Below are 19,712 nucleotides of genomic sequence, written 5' to 3' on the forward strand. Positions count from 1 at the left end.
AGAGTCCACAACCTCCCATTCCACTGTTGAAGAAGAGTTCTTACCATCAGAAAGTTCTTCCTGATACAGATGGGTAGCCGTGTTGGTCTGCCATAGTCGAAATAAAAAAATTCCTTCCTGTAGCACCTTAAAGACCAACTAAGTTAGTTCTTGGTATAAGCTTTCGTGTGCATGCACACTTCTTCAGATACACTGAAAAGTGTATCTGAAGAAGTGTGCATGCACACGAAAGCTTATACCAAGAACTAACTTAGTTGGTCTTTAAGGTGCTACAGGAAGGAATTTTTTTATTTCTTCCTGATATTTAGTCTGAATCTCCTTTCTTGAAGCCATTGGCTAGTCCTACCCTCCAGAGCAGGAGAAAACAAGCTTGTTCCCCTCTTCCATGGGACAGCCCTAGAGATATTTGAAGATGGCTATCATATCTCCTCTTTTCCAGGCTAAACATACCCAGCTCCTTCAACTGTTCTTCATAAGGCTTGGTTTCCAGACCCTCAATCACCTTTGTTGCCCTCCTCTGCACACGTTCCAGCAGCTTAAATGTGGGAGAGTGCAGTTTATGATTTTCAACCCCCCCCCCCCCAGTAAAAAACATGGCACAGAATACACCTTTCAGTAGCATTGCCTTTTCATACCTTTTGTTTTAATGCTTAAAAACCACCAACACACTTAATGCTGCAGTTGGGCTCCCACTTACTTGGTAGTAAACCCCTTCAAACTGAAAGGGATTTACTTCTCTTTCACATGAGGCAGGACCCGAATTAAAATATGAAATCTTAACTAGATTTGGTGATACTTTGCTAGATTAAGGGGACATCAGCCTGGTCACAGCTACAGTAAGACCTTCCATTTTTATAAAACCAGAATTTGGGTTGGGCAACTGTCATGTCATGAATGATGGAGGGAATGTCCACAGAAGCCCATGTTTACTCAAGTTAATCTCACACCAATTTCAACACAAGGACAGACTTCAAATATGCATATTTCTTTTGTTTACAGTACTGTAGTTGCCTGAAATCAGTGTAAGTCTTGCCTCCCAAAAGTTATGAACCTAAACCTGCCCAAGAAAGATGTTAAATGCCACAACTGCGGCTCGTATTTTGTTAGCTAAAAAGTGGAAAACGCAAAAACTACCAACAGTAGAAGAATGGCAGATGAAGATGATGGATTTTTTGGAGCTAGCCGACCTAACCGGAAGAGTCCGCGACCAGGAGGAGGAGGAATATCAGGAAGAATGGAATAAATTTAATGATTATTTAGCTAAATTTGTTAAGTTAAACTAGCCGGAAATAGTTTCCAGATATTTAATGGGCTATATTTATATTTATAAATAGGTTGTATTTATGTTAAGTGATAAAATAATATGTTTAATACTATAAGGAGAAGATTTAAAGATGTTAATGTTTAAGTTAAATTTTATAAAAATTGGGATTTGGAAAACCGTTATAAGGACATGCAATGAAATTCAACCAAGGGGAAACGAGGAAGTCACTCTACAAAGTTAATACCTGTTATTTTTAATAAGGTTATGTTTGTTATGTTTGTTTATTTTGTGTGCTTGTCTATAATATTGTAAAAACCAATAAAAATTTTTTGGGGGAAAAAAGTTATGAACCTAAACCAGGCATAGGCAAACTCCAGATGTTTTGGGACTACAACTCCCATCATCCTGACCACTGGTCCTGTTAGCAAGCAATGATGGGAGTTGTAGTCCCAAAACATCTGGAGGGCCAAGTTTGCCTATACCTGACCTAAACCCAACTTGTATAAAGGAAGATGGGCAGCTGTGTCAATAACTGGATGCATCTAAACAAAACCAGTTCCCACATTTACTTGGGAACAATGTTGACAAGACTGTAAAACTTCAGGTGCCAATGCAGAAGAAGAACATTTTCAATCTTTTGCCTAGGATGCCATACTGGTTAAGGCTAACCCTAAGAAAGTGAAGGGTTTGTTTTCCTCTAGTCTGATAGCATTAACCTAGGAGTTGGTTACCCGTTATCTACAAAGGCTCTCACTGGTGTCTCTGGGCAGGTGTCCCAGACTCCAAATTTTCATTTTTTAAAATCATCTTCCTAGCCTTCCTAGAAAGAGAATTATGGTGCAAAGCGCAAGATCCTTCTGTGCAATTTCTGTGAAATGAGTATGATGTGGCCACTTCGTACATGATGAATGCCTCCTTTTGCTATTGGACGGCAACAGCATCTCGGTGTCTGTAAAATCAATATTGTGATCTTCAGCAGCAGCACACCACTGACTTCTCATGGTTCAGTGTAAGGTTGCTGCAGGCAGGTGCCTCTCTAACTTTTGTTATACCCCACCCCACAGCGCAGCTATTTTGTGATGGGCACGCTCAGCACTCTCAAAATTCAAAATGTGCCCACTAGCCCAAAAAAGTTGGCAACCCCTGCATTACACTAGAGCTATGTTTGAAATAGGCTTATAGAATATGCTGTATCACCACAGTAAAAAACAAGGGACTTGATAATTCACTTTTTATTACAAGTTGGTTTTGCATTTTTCAGGAAGTAAAAAAAATTCTATGAATCATCTTTATTCAGCATCCATGGGGCATATTTAAATCAGGCAATTTCAGTTAGGTCACGCACTAAGAGGCATTCAATATATATCAAATACTGGTAGCCCCATTCAGCTGCATTGTGCAGATGTCTTTGGGACATGGAATAGCATATTCTCATTTCATACACTCTTGAAAGAACACACACACACACACACACACACACACACACTGAATTGGTAAATATGAAATGCTAGCTGATGGGTAGACCTTTTATTCTATTTCTCTCTTTTTGGCATATGGAAATACATAGAATACAGCATGCCTCAAGTCCATCGTTTAACATTAGTCCATTCAAGCTTAAGGCTGACTCTTGCCATTCATCTTGTTTTTTGTAACTTTTGTGAAATTTACCTGAGTATGAATACTTTAAAGTAAACATAATACAGTTAACCTACAAAATGGGACTGGAGGAACACAATAAAGAGAGCCAACATATTTGGTAAGATGTAAAAGGTAATTTAATAGCTCATTCAGCTGATTATCTAACATATTCCCAAGAGGTATGATAACTAACAAAAAAAATCATTGGAAACCTTTTAAAAGGTAAAGGAGAAACCATCAAAATGAAAATAATCATTCCAATTGTTGAAAAGTTGCTTATAACATGGTACTTTCCAGCTCACTCCCTTTTTCTTCCAAACAGTTGTCAGGAAAGCAGTATAAGTGGCAAAGACCAATGACACAAACCTTTCTCTCTTGCATCTTGTGTTGAGCTGTACCTGTAAAAATCAACCTGTGCACCTTCCTCCCATCATTTAACAAATTTCCATTTTCTTCCGTATAAGGTATTCCAAGAGGTTTGCCTATGGAGGGTGTGTGGAAGAGTATCCCAACTCAAACCAATTAATTGTATCAATATACTTAACTGTTGCAGTTCCAGAGCAAATTGTCTCAAGTGCTATTAACAGGCAAGCACCACCATTTTAATTTTTTTGCAAGATATAATTGCAATACATGATGCAAAAACAGAAAAAGCAGCATCAAATTTCATTTAGGGATATTTGTTTTCATTGATGTTGGGGTATACAATCTGTTAGGCCCTGTAAATCTATCACTTGAATTTAGTTAAATAAAACTTTGGAATCCATCATAAGTCCCATCAAAAGATGTAGAATTCCCCACCAGCATCATATCATCAGCAAAAATACCAAAGAAGAAGAAGACTATAGCCTCCTTTTGGTAAGAACCAAGAACTAAACCCAGGCACAATCATTACCCAGCTAATTGTGCATATTTCCTGTTTATCTCCCCTTGCCCGCAACTGGACCTAAGTGCACTTATCTGTGCTGCATTATGTCCAGTTAATGGAAACTTGCAAAAGAGCATTTTGAAAGACAGGCTGTAACGGTATTAATCTGGAAACGTTTGCTTTGCTAAATATGCAGTCAGGTTGTGGACTATGTCAGCGTTTAGTTTCTGCTCCTCAAATGCCACCTTCTCTAAAGAAGAGGGAGCAGGGAAGACTAAAGTCAGAAATTGTCTTTACTCCAGCCAATGGACAATTGCATAAAAGGCAAAAGGCTTTCCACGGGATAGATTAACAACCGCATTTTTACGATTAATATTCTGTTGAGATGGCAACAAGCAATATGCACTCCAAGGCAATCTTAAGGGCATATAAATGTCTACAAAACGTACATGACAAAATGTTTCTTTAAAAAAATGTGCATGTTAAAAAAGTAGAATTGTTGAAAAGGACGCATAAAAGCTACACAAACAAAACCTAGGCAGTTTCAAAAAATACTGATTGAAATCTGTTAAAACAACATTCCACTGATTTTTTCTTTTAAATCAGCATTTTATTACATTCCACTGGAATTGTGATAAATAGCTTACATGGCATCCGAGGGAGGGTAAATACGACATACACAACAGTTCCAGATTTGTTTTCCCCCAAAAGGAGAAGTGAAACGTCATTAGTAGGAGGGATAAGTGTCTCAATAATTTTGCAGTACTGAAATTTATCCTGACAAGGATTTGGTTTACTAATTATCAGTGACATTAATCTAACCTAGGAGGAACTGTGTGCCCTGTAAACATAGGAAGTTACCCAACAACAACTTAAGGAGAGAGAGAAAAGCAGACATATTGCAATGTTTCATTTGAGACAGAGAAAACCTTGGGAAAGCCCCCAAACGACAAAGCACGATCTTGCATGTCCTTCCCCAACTTTCCCCAGATGATTCTGAATTTAAAGACATCTTGAGGGTGTCAGGTTGGGCTAACCAAACATAAGGAGTCTTGAATGGAACTTGTGAGCTTTCCATTAATAAGAGTTGGGGTTTTAAAGTGATCCATTTTGGCGGGATACAATGCTGAAGGCAACTTTTTCTTTTAAAAAAAGTAAGGCTTGTAAAAGATATGTAGAGGTTTCATCGATAGCAGCCAGCACGTTTCTGATATTTCAAAAGCTTTTAGCAGTTTGTCTTCTTTTTAAAAAAGCCACTAAGTATAAAAGTTTTCCAGTAATAAGAGGTCCTTCTAAGTCATCTTATAGGTGCTTGGCACCAGGAAGGATAGCCTGGTATTTATTTACCTGTACCGAACGCACACATACTTAATGGGCCACTGTGCTTTCTAATAGGAACACAACTAGCCTATGGTTTGTTCTGTTCCTCTGGGGGAGAAAACAGATCATGGGACACAATGCACCAGCAAGTTCTCCTGTGCCAGCTTCAGTTAAATGAACAGCTGCATCTTTGTACAGTCTCATTCGTTTCAAAGGTGCTTGCATAACGGAAGTTTCCAGTGAATTGTGTCCAAGGATATTAGATTCTATGTTGTTGATCCATTATATCACCATCTTTATAAATGCACTATATACACATAATAGTATGATATATATGTGTACATACTTTAGGTACCCTATACTGGCATGTCATTTTATGCTCCCCATTTCACCAGGGTTGTGGGCAAATGCTTAGGTCGCAGCTGGTGTGGCGTTTAGTACTGATCCACTGGTTATGCTCCAGCTCAGCATCAAATGAGACCTCTGGACAGAATTTGGTTAAATTTGACAAGTCACTCCTTTCCAACCTAGTTTTACGTATGTTAGATCTTGCCCCAGCTACTTGCAGGATCTTCTTCCAATTCAGTGCTGAGGCTTGACATCTGCCAGTTTCTGAAGATAGTTCTGTGCAACGGGCATGGAGAGAATAAACCGAACTGTCCTTTGTCCCATCCTATAGCAGCCGTAGCCCACTAGTCCAAATACTGTGGCCTTTAGAGCAAACTTGAGGATTTTACTTGAGGTTGATGGAGGCGGCACACTGGAAAAAGGAGAAGGGGGGGAGGAGAGACTTACCATCCACCTATGTTCAAATACTTAATACTTAACACTACTTGCCTATAACACTAAAATGTCTGCCGTTACCTTTATTACTTGGGTGGGAATCTAGTATGCATCATGCAGCAATATGTGTGTATTGTTTAATTTTGCCAATGTAATAGCTAATGAGCTTACACACACACACACACACACCACCACCACCACCACCACCAGAACAGGGCCATTTTGCCCTATTCTGACCACTTATCTTTTGGGTAGCAGCATACACGATACAGTTCAAACATTATCAATTGCTTTAAATGAAAATAATCTTTCATGGATCAGGCCATGAGCTAACACTCCATATCAGCAGTATTTGTTACATACATCTTACGATTTATTTATACTATTATGGATTTGATTTTTGAAATTCTTTTCATTTTACAATGAGTCTTCAAATATATAAAAACGATTCCGTAAAATTAATTGATTCATGCATCTTGGAGAGGAAATCACAGATGGATTTTTCTTGCACAGCTACCTTCATCTAAATGGGCATTTATTGGCTACATTCACATGCCATGTCAAAACTGTATTTAGCATGATGAGAATGAGCTGCAGATAACTTCAGGCTTTGCATTCCACCCCATCATTCTTAGGTGTGGCAGCTGACGCAGGTTGGGGGTTCGAAAGCTTTCACTTCTGCTTTCCATTAACCACAGTTTAGCTTTCCATTCAAACTCTTAATTCCCAACTTATTAATAGGAGCAAGAGTATGATATTGAACTTACATTCAGATTGTGAGCTTCCTAGAGGCACCTGGTTGGCCACAGTGAAATACAGGATGCTGGGCGAGGGAAGTGTTTTGGCTGATCTTATTATGTTCTTATGGGACACGGGTGGCGCTGTGGGTTAAACCATAGAGCCTAGGACTTGCCAATCAGAAGGTTGACGGTTCGAATCCCCACAACGGGGTGAGCTCCCGTTGCTTGGTCCCTGCTCCTGCCAACCTAGCAGTTCGAAAGCATGTCAAAGTGCAAGTAGATAAATAGGTACCGCTCCAGCGGGAAGGCGTTTCCGTTGCCCTTTACCTTTATTATGTTCTTACAACATAATTCATGACTTGAAGTTGGTTTGTTTCAAACAAAGCATGGCTAATGTTAAGCTACAATTTAGGGGTTCCGATAATATGACAAACTGCGTTTAAGGAAAAACGGAAATGGAAGCCTTTATTCGACGCCAAAATGGCCTCGTTCACATGCAACTCCAAGCCAAACGATGGTTAAGTATGAATGGGCAAGCAGGCTGGTGCATAGAGTAAAAACTTCTCTGCTTTGCTCCTGCTGTGCTACTGGTAGCTAATCCGTGGTTTGGCTTATGGTTACATATGAACTGAGTCTTGTTGTTCGTCTCCCCCAAATGAACCACAAGTGACAAGTCAAGATGTAATCTTGGTTACAGCTTGCGGTTTGTTTGGCTTCTTCCCATTACTCTCAATGGTGACTCAGCATAATGTCTGAATGCCACCATTATATCTACTTGTGGTAGTTTCCAGGTTTATAGTTCTGTAACAGGAACATTAATTTTTATGATGCACTTTTAATTATTTTCATTGAAATATTCACCCCAGAGACCCTTAAAAAAAATTGGGTGCTCTCTTTCCCCATTTTATTTATACAGAGCATCAAATCTCAACCTTTAGATCACAGGAAACAATCTGTATCTCAGGCCTCGGTCCTGCGTAGATAAAACAGAAACCCAAAATGCATAGCTACTTAATCTTTGTTTTCAGTCATTTGTTCTGTAGGGAAAACTGCACAACAAGCTTTCTCCCAAATACTCATTTCTCAGAAGATACTTCCTGCCTAACCAAGGACATTTTAGAATTGCCCAAATCTCTGGGAGTTCATCCTGTTCCACCTTTAGTGTCATTAGCAGTCTGCCACTATACCTATTCACTGTCTTTTATTTACCTCCTGCCCCCAGGCTAACTGCAGATATCATAACATATAAGGAAAATGTCCAAACCTACCAGAGAGAGAATTACCTCATTATTTCCTGGATGTTCAAGTCTGTATTCCAGTTCTTTTCAATCCCAGGCACGTGACCCATTCCAACCACCCCAACTACAATGGACGGGACGCATCTTCGGGGTTCAGCTGAGACAGCAGAAGAAACATAAACAAAAAGTTCATGTTCAATGTGTTTATTATATTTACTACCACTATTTTTCGGATTCTCTTCAGCCACAGCTCTCAAACAGAAACAAAGGGATACAGTGGTACCTCGGAAGTCAAACGGAATCCATTCCGGAAGTCCGTTCGACTTCCAAAATGTTCGGAAACCAAGGTATGGCTGCAGGAAGCTCCTGCAGCCAATTGGAAGCCGCGTCAGACGTTTGGGTTCCAAAGAATGTTCGCAAACTGGAACACTCACTTCTGGGTTTGCGGCATTCGGGAGCCAAAACCTTTGACTCGCAAGGCGTTTGGGATCCAAGGTACAGTGAACTACAAACCAAACCACAGCAGGCTGTTAAAGCCTGTGTAAAAACATAACCTAAGCATTTACAGAGGATAAGCAAATTGAGAGAGTGCTTGAATGTATTATTGCTACACAATGAATAAAATAAAATAACTCAACATATTCCTACAATTCCAGAATGGTTAAAAATGAAACCTGCCAGGTGACTTGCTATTCAAGAAGTTACTTCAGGAATTAAGAGAGAGAAAACCCCAGTTTATTGAATGCCTAAGTTAGTTTAAAAAAAAAAAAAACAGGAAGCTGCCTTATACAGAGTCAGACCATTGGTCCATACAGCATTTTTGTCTACACCAGGGATGGGGAACATATTGCCCTCCAGATGTTATTGGATTTCAGCTTCTATCAGTCCCAGCTGGCACTCCCAATTGCTATAGGGAATGGGAGTTGTGGTCCAACAATATCTGGCAGGCCATAGAATTCCCATCCTGGCCTACACCAACAGAGACTTCCCTGAAAAGGATAATTCCCAGCCCTAACTGGAGGTGCTGAGAATTAACCTCAAGAGGCTCTGTATGCATAGAACACACTCTGCTCTTCCACATTATAATATTGCTTTAGGATAAGTTGCGAGGTTCCCTGAGAGTTCAATGGAATCATTTGAAAATAAAAATCTGTTGTTCTCATAACTAGGGGTTATTTCTTCATCTCCCTCACTTGCAAGGTAAAAACAACTATCTAATCAACAAGTGACTGCCAATGGTGGTTTGATTATTAATTTAATGCAAGCATGGCCAAACTTGGCCCCCCAGATGTTTTGGGACTACAATTCCCATCATCCCTGACCACTGGTCCTGTTAGCTAGGGATGATGGGAGTTGTAGTCCCAAAACATCTGGAGGGCCAAGTTTGGCTATGCCTGGTTTAATGCATCAATTAGCTGGTAAGTCGGAACCCACTTCTGACTGACAGGTCCCACAGTAGCCCTATCATAATACAAACACGTGGTACAAAATTCAGAAGTGGGTCCCCATATGCCATGTTTGGGCTTGGATCTGAAAAAAGCTGAATACTAATTTGGCCAGTTCTTCTAACAGGAACATTATCTAAAAACATATGACCCCTTTATAAAAGGTACATAGAATTCCTAAATGGATAGTGTCACCTCTCTCATTTCAATAATCCTGCAAATCAGAATACTTTTAATTCCCATTTTGCAGATGGGCTGCAATATTGGGCCAATTCACATGTCTTGCTATGTTGGCAAAGTCACTTAAATTATGAAGACAGAGTTCAGAGAGAAAAGTCTTGGCTCAGGAAACTGAACAAAACAGTGCATAATTTGAGGGGAAAGGAACAGGGAGCTTTTGTCTTAGTTCAAGCCTTGAACATAGCAGGGAAATGAAGCATACAGAGGAAAATTCCCTCAAATCTTCACAGCCAATTACAGTGGTACCTCTGGTTACGTACATAATTCGTTCCGGAGGTCCGTTCTTAACCTGAAATTGTTCTTAACCTGAAGCACCACTTTAGCTAATGGGGCCTCCCGCCGCCACCCCACGATTTCTGTTCTCATCCTGAAGCAAAGTTCTTAACCTGAGGTACTATTTCTGGGTTAGCGGAGTCTGTAACCTGAAGCGTATGTAACCCGAGGTACCACTGTAGACCATTTGCTACCTCAGTGAGGAAGAAACTTAGCAAGCAGGCAGTGGCAACACTCTCTTGGCTAGTTGGCTAACAGAACTAATCCCTATGTTGCACATTAATCTACAAATATGTGTCTAGATTTCCTGAGAGGCAGCATAGTTGAAGAACCACACCGCTGGAGGAGTGCAATTCTTAGTCATAAATGTTAACTTACCTTCGGATGCACGAGGTAGTTCTGTTCGCTTTGCAGCTTGCTTCAACATGTAAGTCAAGTAAATATCTCTTTCTGAGACGATTGTCCGATGAAGATCAGGAAACTCGCCAATCATCTCGGCCATCATTTGCTCCAGCAGATCCTTTTGTTTACACTTCTCCACATCATCTTTACTGAAACAAACAGTTTCAACGTCTACATTATGCTCTCAGTGATGAACGAAAGCAAAAGGAGAAAGAAGAATAAACCAAACCGATGCCCTTCGAGCCTCAATAATGCCAAAAATTGTTTTTTAAGAAATCCGGATGGATAAAGGCAAGCACAAGGAGGGATTTCTTCCCTCTTTCAACTTACTATTTCTTACAGAAGAAGCCGAAAGTGTAACCTGTTATTACTGCCTGTCTCAACAGGCTAGCTACTAATGTAGAAGGTAAGGGTACAGTCTGGTATAGCTACTAGCGTTTCAGCAAGTTGGATTTCCTGGGTTTATTGCAAGCCTTGCTGAAAGACAGCTCACAAGGAGATACAGCAGCAGCAGCAGCAGCAGCAGCAACACACACACAATTAAAAAGCACTGCATAAAAAATTCAGTTTAGAATTTGGCACAGAACTCTTTCTTCCCAAGGAATCAATTTTCATTTCTTAAAAAAACAAACAAAAACAAATTGTCAGGCATCTGCGCTGCAAGTGCAGTGGAAAGGAAAATCAAACTGGTTGTTACCCCTTTCACACTCAAGTAGTGAGTGGGAGGTATGGATGTGTAAAAGCATATAAACCTCATTCTAATTATAACATGTTAATTCCTTGGGGGGAGAGAGAGAGAGAGAGCTTCAGCCTTGTTCTGATGTTATAACTGTGTTGCGCTTCTGCCTTGATGCTGCCGAAACACAACAGCAGGAGCACAAAATGCACCTTTTAGCTTGTCAATTAGACTTCGCTTGATAATAATTGTTCCAGCATCAGCTTAGTCCAACTTAGTACTAGGGGACAGCTTCTAAGCATATTCCCAGTTTGATTACTGTTAGTCACCCCCCACCAAAAAAACCCCATCTGGTTTATTTGATCCATATTGTATAGTATTGTGGCGTGTGGGTTTTTTTTATCTGTTTTGTTGTATTCACTTTTCCTAGGAGTAACCCAATCCTGGAAAATTCTGGTGGAGTGGGTGGGGTAACCAGTACAATAAATAATAATTAAATCTGCAGCCAGAAATGAGACAGACACTTGCACCCTTAGGCGATGAACATGAATGTGTGAATTGACCCTAAGTGTATAAAACACCCAGAGACAGAACTTCTGTTCTGCACTTCTTCGAGCAAAATTCTCACCATGATGCATTTTCTGTGTTCAAGACAGGGGAAATATTTTCTGCAAGATCTTGCTATTTTGAATGTTTTATATTTTTGGATAAGATCCAAAGGTACGCAGCTGTAACATTATTACTCGGGCTACCCACATAGCGGATAGAAAGGCAACCATGCCCCCTATTTTAAATATTCTTAAATATTCTTAAATATGTGCTCTGAGGTTCAGAGCAGAATCAGGCGAACCTAGTGGTGGTCAGGATTATTTATTATGTAAGCAGTCTCTTCTTGTATTCAGCATTAACAGTTTACTGCAAGTTTTGGGTTAGCTTACCTAAACAACATATTTTGCAATGCAACCCTATGCATTTCTACTCGGACGTAAGTCCCAATGAGTTCAGTGAGGTTTACTTTCCACTGAGAGATAAAAGAACTGCAGTATTGTTTATTCCCACCCACTACCCATTGCTCTCAACTGGCCAACTGTTAAGACACAAACTCCATCTGTATTTCTGACTACTAACTGTCCATGCAAAGTATCTTAAAGTGAAGCACCACTTGTAAACTGTATACGAAGGTCAAAACGTACAATAATGGGCCACAAGTTGACCAACCCTGGCCTTCCCTGCCTAGTAGATGTAAAACAATACGACTTGTGTTAGTAATTTACAGCTACGCAGTTCCAGAAGCAGCTACGGTATCTCCCACTTGGGGAGTATTCCAACTCCTTCTGTTCTTATTAGGCTCCTGGTAAGCCCTTATGGAATATCTTTCGGACTGCAGTCTCTTTTTGGATGTGTTTATTTTCTCTAAATGCAACGTTTCTGAAGGACACAAAGCTACCTTGTTTGCTCCAGCCACAGCCTGAAACAGGTACGCAATTGCCTTCAAATGTAGGGGAGGAAAAGCAGCGCAACTATATTACAAGCGGAGGCAATTTCTTGTGGGGGCTCCATCCCCCCCCCATGTTGGCGGGGTGTGTATAAACATGCACAGCCCTATTACGCCCTCTTCTGGGTGCAAAAGGACCCATGCACCAGCGATCGCGTGTCAACTGGACACAGCTAAAACGGTTGCTGCCTGTATTGTGGAAATAGTGCATTCTCTCCGTCAATCTCCCTGCAGGCCACAACTTAAGAACTGAAGGGCTTTCCTAGCATAAACCAAAGGCAGCCCCCATTTGTGCAGGAGGGAAGCTAGGCGAGAAGGAACTGGGGGGGGGGGTCAACCCCCAGCACTGAGGTAAAAGCCACTTAATTTGCACAGTCCTTCCTAGTGGGAGGAAAACCCATCCCAGGATTCTCTCTTCCATTTTGTGCACCTGATGTATTCTGGTACCTGCAAGACATATGAAGTTGTCTTATACTGAGCTACAGAACCCTTGCAATGTTCTTGCATATAAATGATGCTAATACACGCAGTTTAAATATGCAACGCGACTACAGCTCCTTTTCTCTCTCAGTCTTTTCTTTTTTTCACAGCTCTGTAGTGCCTGATATTTCTCAAACAGCCCTTCTTACCAAACACATTGCTCATTCTATTGCAGACAACGAGATCCTCTTGGGCGTACGGCGGTTGCAAATGGTAGAAACCTACTGCTGCATATAATGCAATTTTCCATACACGGCAGCAGAAAAATAGCGCTGCGAGACACTGAAGCATCTACATCACACCGAAATGTAAACATGCAAAGAACTGCTTATGGTAAAGGAACATCTCACTGCTGTTGCTGTGATGGATAAAAATAACCTGAAAACTGCCACGATAGAAGCACTTGAACTAGAAAAAGCTCTATAGCCATGTATGAATGTATAAAATAATTCGCTGACTACCAACACAGCGTAAACAAAGCCCTAGTTACATGCTACTCCCTCGTAGGGCGACGGCATGATGACTGGGGAGTGGGCCTGTGCTTTCAGCCCCACCAATTGCGTTCACTTCCAATAATAATAATAATAATAATAATTTTTTATTATTTATACCCCACCCATCTGGCTGGGTCCCCCCAGCCACTCTGGGCGGCTTCCAACAAAACACTAAAATACAATAACCTATTAAACATTAAAAGCTTCCCTAAACAGGGCTGCCTTTAGATGTCTTCTAAAAGTTTGGTAGTTATTTTTCTCTTTGACAACTGGTGGGAGGGCGTTCCACAGGGCGGGTGCCACTACCGAGAAGGCCCTCTGCCTGGTTCCCTGTAACTTGACTTCTCGCAGCGAGGGAACTGCCAGAAGGCCCTCGGCGCTGGACCTAAGTGTCCGGGAAGAACGATGGAGGTGGACACGCTCCATCAGGTATATTGGACTGAGGCCGTTTAGGACTGTGCATTGTGTACAGCTAGCTGTAAAGACAACTCAACATATGAACTCTTGCTCATACGCAGGGGCAAAACTAGGCTTTAATTCACCTGGGTCAAAACTAGGCTTTAATTCACTCCCCACATGTGTTTGCGTACACACACACACACAGGCTGGGAGTCTCAATGGCACCCCTCTGGAAACTTCACCTGGGACAAAAATCCCAACTAGTACACCCCCCGACCCCGTAGCTATAGCTCAGTCACATGTGTGAGCGCTGTGAAATTGGGGCATCCACACAACCAGGCATCCTGATCACATTGCCCCTTTACACGTGAACTTCTTACAGACAACAGAACAATGATTACAGGAAAGAATCAGGGGCGGGGCTCAAAGTGCACCCCTATCCACCACACAATTGTTCGACGTGCGAGTAAAACACATGTTTTACAGAGGGCACCGAACACTCACTGACCCTAAGGGCTATTTGGCATATCTTAAGAGCACTTAAATAAAGAGCAGCTTGTAGGATCTTGTCCTTTTATGAGGCGTCTTTAAACAGGCATCCCCATTTATGTGGTGTGTGTTACATTCCAAGGCACTCCACGCGTCGGCGAAATTGCATATACAGTGGTACCTCTGGTTATGAACTTAATTCGTTCCGAAGGTCCGTTCTTAACCTGAAACCGTTCTTAACCTGAGGTACCACTTTAGCTAATGGGGCCTCCCTCTGCCGCCGAGTGATTTCTGTTCTCATCCTGAGGTAAAGTTCTTAACCTGAGGTACTACTTCCGGGTTAGCGGAGTCTGTAACCTGAAGCGTTTGTAACCCGAGGTGTTTGTAACCGAGGTACCACTGTAATTGAATCCCATGGGAAAAGCCTGCAGACCTCCAAATAAGGTATGTGCAGGCAACCCTCACCTGAAGGGCACAGTGACCAGTTGGGTCTAAAAGTAAAAGGTAAAAAGGTAAAGGACCCCTAGATGGTTAAGTCCAGTCAAAGGCGACTATGGGGTTACGGCACTCATCTCGCTTTCAGGCCAAGGGAGCCAGCGTTTGTCCAAAGACAGCTTTCCGGGTCATGTGGCCAGCATGGCTAAACTGCTTCTGGCACAACGGAACACCGTGATGAGTGCCAGAGCGTACGGAAATGCCGTTTACCTTCCCGACACAGCGGTAAATATTTATCTACTTGCCCTGGCATGCTTTCAAACTGCTAGGTTGGCAGGAGCTGGGACAGAGCAAAGGGAGCTCACCCTGTCGCAGGGATTCGAACCGCCAACCTTCCAATTGGCAAGCCCAAGAGGCTCAGTGATTTAGACCACAGCGTCACCTGCGTCCCTACAGTTGGGTGTAAAGGGGTTGGACGGGGAGTTTGGTGTTGACAGGAGCTGCAATCCCAACAATACCCAGAGAGCCTCTAGTCTCCTGTTCCAACAGTTGCCCTTTCTTTTGTTGTTACTGGCACCAGAAATATTTGCCAGCGCCATCAGAAGATATACCCCAGGGCTGCCTCAAGTCTGAGCACCCAACCACGAGTTGCCACACTCATTCCTACCTGATTGGGTCAGAAAGGAAGCAGAGGCCCCAAGCAAGCTTGACCTTTTGCCAGAAAGAAAGTGCAGCAATGGCCCTCTTGAAGGTCACCGGGATTGGCCTGTCCCCAAGATGAAATTTGCAGAAAGGTACTTTACTAGCCTGCAAGATGAATATGCACATTAGTGATTAGTCAGCATTACATACAACAGGAGGCTAAGGCACTACACAGGGTGTGTAAATAAAATAATAATAATAATAATAATAATAATAATAATAATAATAATATCATTTTCAGTTTAGCTATCGGTCAATGCAGGCTTCTTGCAGAAAGGTTCTTTCAGGGTTTCATAGCTTACATCAGGCTATTAAGCTGGTTTTCAGAAATGGTTTGGTTTCTCTTAGAGAAATTGTTGAAAGCAGGGGGAAAAAGGGACACGAGTAGCAGTAGCAAAGTCTTCAGACCTCTCTGAGATGCAACAGTTTCACTGTCCATTTCTGGGCACAATTCAAAGTGCTGGTTATAGCCTAGAAGGCTTGGGGGCAGGCTACCTCAAGGAGACTACCTTTCCTCTGCAATCCCAGCTGAGATCTTGTCCTGCCAATGGAAGATGAGCGTTTGGGCAAGAATTCAAGACAGGGCCTTCTCAGTGGCTGCACCCAAACTTTGTTGATGTTGGCAGGTAAAACCGTTGTATCTTAAGAGATGTTCAGATTACTGAGTGGATTTGTCTTGTTTTGCATTTTAATCGTAGTGAGTGGTATCTTACTAAGTTTGAACCGAAATTAACGAACTAATGGATTTCAATGGTTCTACCCTGGGTAAAACTTAGTTGAATACCACTCAACTTGTCTAACTAGTCGACAGCTGTTGTCTAATTTTCATCTTCTCTAATTTGATGATTCTTTGCTCGTTACTTATCATTTACACTAATTACTGCTTATACTTTATTGACTGGTCCCCATTTTGCTATGTATTTCATTGCTAACTGTCATTAACAGCATTTTACATCAAAAAGTGTGGTAGAAATAATAAATAAGTGGTTACGGGTTGAAACTTATCATGGCAGCATTTACAGCTATACTGAATAATTACAAATTACCAAAGCTGATCGGATATAAGTTTATTGTTCTAGCTAAAGGCCATGACAAACCCGCAGAAGCAGTACCAATAAACAATACAGATCATAAATCCATAAAGATGAGCCAACAAACAAAATTATCAACTGCAATACCCATTGAGAAAAATGTTTTAATATGCAGTGAGAAAAAAATGCTTTAATATTGGCCAAGGATTATGGTAATAGTTCTAACACCTCTCTCAAGAAAAATAAATTCAAATTTATGAGATGATTTGCGCGATTATTGACAGGGGGAATCAGACAAAATTTGTTACGTACAACAGAATTGTTCACAGATGCTCACCCAACTTGAAAATATTTAAAGGCTCCAGGATGGAAGCCAGAGGAAGGGTAGCTGTTAGTTTAAGGGGGGTTCCTTCCCTTCCCACCCCCCATGGCACCCCCCAAATTTGGAGGTTCAGAACAGCATCATAGGAAGAGGAGAGGGGGGATTGAAACAATCAAAATAGTGCAATGTTGAATTCCTCCCCCAGTTTTCCCCTTATGAAAACACAAACTTTCTCCCACTCCCACCTTTTTTTTGTTTTTGTTCTTAAAGAGAGATGTATCTGGCTTAATTGCTACCCAAAAATCTATTAGCCTAGCAGCCGAGACATGGGACAAAATGAATCACACACTCAATTTTCTGATATGTTTAAAGTTCCCTCGGCAGCCGCAAAGGATACCATTCATATTACAGCTTTCATTATGTTTTGCCAGCGTTAGACAATCAGACTGAAAACGGTAGATGGGAGGCCCAGATATTAAAAACCAGATGTTCTTTGAACCGGTAATTATTATTATTTTCCAGATTTTGATTTGTTTTTAAGAGACAGAATACAGCACAAAGAATTTGGCCCAAGTGAAACCCACACCGGTTTCTGCCGTTGCCAGCCTCCCACAATTCACTCAGCGTTTTTAGCTCAGGGGTGAAATTGCACACAAAATCACACACTTAAAAGAAGGAAGAAAGAAAAGTCTCACCTCTTTGAAAGCCTCCCTGAACTCTCCTCCGGGAGCCATTCCCAGCTGTTCTGTGATATGTGCAGAGACTTTCAGTAGCAGCATTTGCATCAACCCAGACATGACTCCATTCTATCATAAGAAGAACCATTAAAAAAGAACGAGTTAACCTTTTACAGATTACTAGAAAAGACAAGATGCACGGTGCCATTAAGAGCTGTGATGAAACACAGCTGGCGAAGGAGTAAAACACCAAGTCCGCCTCTGGGAGCTGAACACATTATTGCTGAACACAAACCCCCTTATTTCAACATGTATATATATACAGCATCGTTGCTAAGAAGCCTTTTAGACATCTGCTAATTTGTTTCCTTGTGGAGGAACAGAGTAGAAAATAGCACTAAATTAACCTGTCTGGTGGCGTAATAATTATTATTTCTACCCACCCACCTCTGCCCGAGAGAAGAAAGTGACTTAAGTATGCAAATAGCAAGGGTAATTCCTTGCATAGGTTTGCAATTAAAACAGATTGGCATAGACTTATTTACCTATTGCATAAAAAGGGGGGGGGGATTGCAACATTTGCACAATTTAGAAGCACGCACACACAGTACAAACAAAGCTTTACACTGAAAGTGTAGAAAATACTTAAAGCATGTACGTAATAGTTTCAGAGTTGAGGGTTTTAAAAATTATTTTTAAACCTGTCAACTCAGCTAGTCGAGGAAGTATATAGACGCAGGAAAATCTCATGTCACCAATTAGCTCCTGTTACTCCTGCAACTAAACAGCCTTCCCTCACAAGTACCAACCTACTTACTTAGTTGCCAAAAATGTACATTTGGTTTCAGTTTGATATTTACAGATGACCTTTTTGCCAGATATCTATTATCTACCTTTACACAAGGAGTGTGAAGGGTGTTTTTGAATATTAAGCAGGTGACTGTATTGGATAAAAGCATTGGACAAAGTACCGTATCTTTTAGGTTCACACTGAGAAATATGCTGGAAAACAATTCTAGCTCACCCCTAGAGAAAAACTAGAAGCTCCTGTGTTCCTTCCTTTTGTGTGGCAGAGTTTATGTCGCAATGCTGTGAAAAATGATCCAGGAAGGAGAAACTGTTGCTTTCGTGCCGAGTCACAAGTCAATGGCTAACCATTCTCCTCGCTCCAACTTAGGCAGTAGTTTTCTGTTAGGCGGACAGCTTTCCAAATGCCAACAGATCTGCTCTCAAGCAATGGACGTTCCCGGGACAGTTAGAAACATTTGCAAGGTGAAGTCTTGCTTGCCAAGGGCACTGAGGAAACTTCATCGTGTCGAAGATGTGCAACACACATCAGTTGTAATTTTACAGCTTTCCTGACTGTCCAAATCCATCTGATTTCTGAAAACTACTGTACATAAGCCATAACCCTTTGCTAAAAACAGAACGCGATGGCTTGCTTTGGCCATCTAAATGTCTCTCAGTTGTACGCAGAGTTCCCTGGGAAGAGGGACTGATTGTTAACCACTCTGTGAATTGCAGCTCTGTGTCTCCCAAGAACTCTCAGCACCCTTTACAAACTAAAGCATTCACTAAATTAGTCACCTAAATGTGTTTTTTTTATTTCTAAGTTGACCTCCTTTGTAATGTTTTATTTTGAAATCTTTAAAATAACATTTTAGTTTTCTGTTAATTATGTTGCTTTGACTGTATACTCTATGTTTGACTTTCTTCAGAAATGCTTGATTCTGAATTGCTTTATTGATGTTTTAATATGCTGTGAGATTTTTCTTAAAAATTTAAAGCAGTATAGAAATGAAATAAATAATAACTGTTTTTTTAATGTTATGACATTTTAAAAAGAAAAGTGTTATCCTGCAGCAAAATTAGACATAAATAAACAAATTTTCTAATAGAAACAGAGATTATCTGAAATAAAGCAACAGAATATATAAACTGACTAACTAGAATGGCAATTGTGATATTATCACTTGCATATCCTCTACAGGAAATTAGTGGCAGTTCAGGGATGTATTTTTACATCTTGGAAAAGCTTATTGAAGAGGCAGCAAGAAGTTCCAGATACCAGTGTACCGTGCTGGACTAGAGTCTTGCTTTCAGAATGTATAAAACAAATAAAAGTCTAGCCATTTCTTGCCACAGGGGAGAGTCTCTTTATTTGACTTTTGATTAAGAGAAGATTTTCTGCTGTTGCAAAGGACCATATTTTGTTGCACCATCCTCCTTTAGCCTCCCCCTCTAGCTGTTTACCTGCATGGAATTTTTGCATGGGTATCTTACTGGACTTTAATCCTGTTA

The 19,712-nt window shown here is 41.0% G+C and overlaps 1 protein-coding gene across 2 annotated transcripts in view; it reads right to left on the bottom strand.

Annotated features, from left to right (window-relative positions):
* Positions 1-2,754: 2,754 nt before the first annotated feature.
* The window catches only part of TRABD (TraB domain containing), a 33,066-nt gene continuing 16,108 nt past the window's right edge, over positions 2,755-19,712 (bottom strand). Inside the window, exons 6-10 of one of the 2 annotated variants that reach the window (XM_081023792.1) lie at positions 17,430-17,540; positions 15,347-15,486; positions 10,188-10,360; positions 7,897-8,008; positions 2,755-5,850 (exon numbers count right to left, since the gene is read on the bottom strand). In XM_081023792.1, coding sequence (XP_080879918.1) covers positions 5,673-5,850; positions 7,897-8,008; positions 10,188-10,360; positions 15,347-15,486; positions 17,430-17,540 — 714 coding nt within the window. In that variant the 3' untranslated portion in view covers positions 2,755-5,672. Of the gene's footprint in view, positions 5,851-7,881; positions 8,009-10,187; positions 10,361-15,346; positions 15,487-17,429; positions 17,541-19,712 lie in introns of both variants that reach the window. The other variant, XM_081023793.1, reaches the window with a different exon arrangement.

The sequence above is a fragment of the Podarcis pityusensis genome (assembly GCF_964106645.2).
Source record: "Podarcis pityusensis genome assembly, chromosome: 10".
Taxonomy (NCBI): domain Eukaryota; kingdom Metazoa; phylum Chordata; class Lepidosauria; order Squamata; family Lacertidae; genus Podarcis; species Podarcis pityusensis.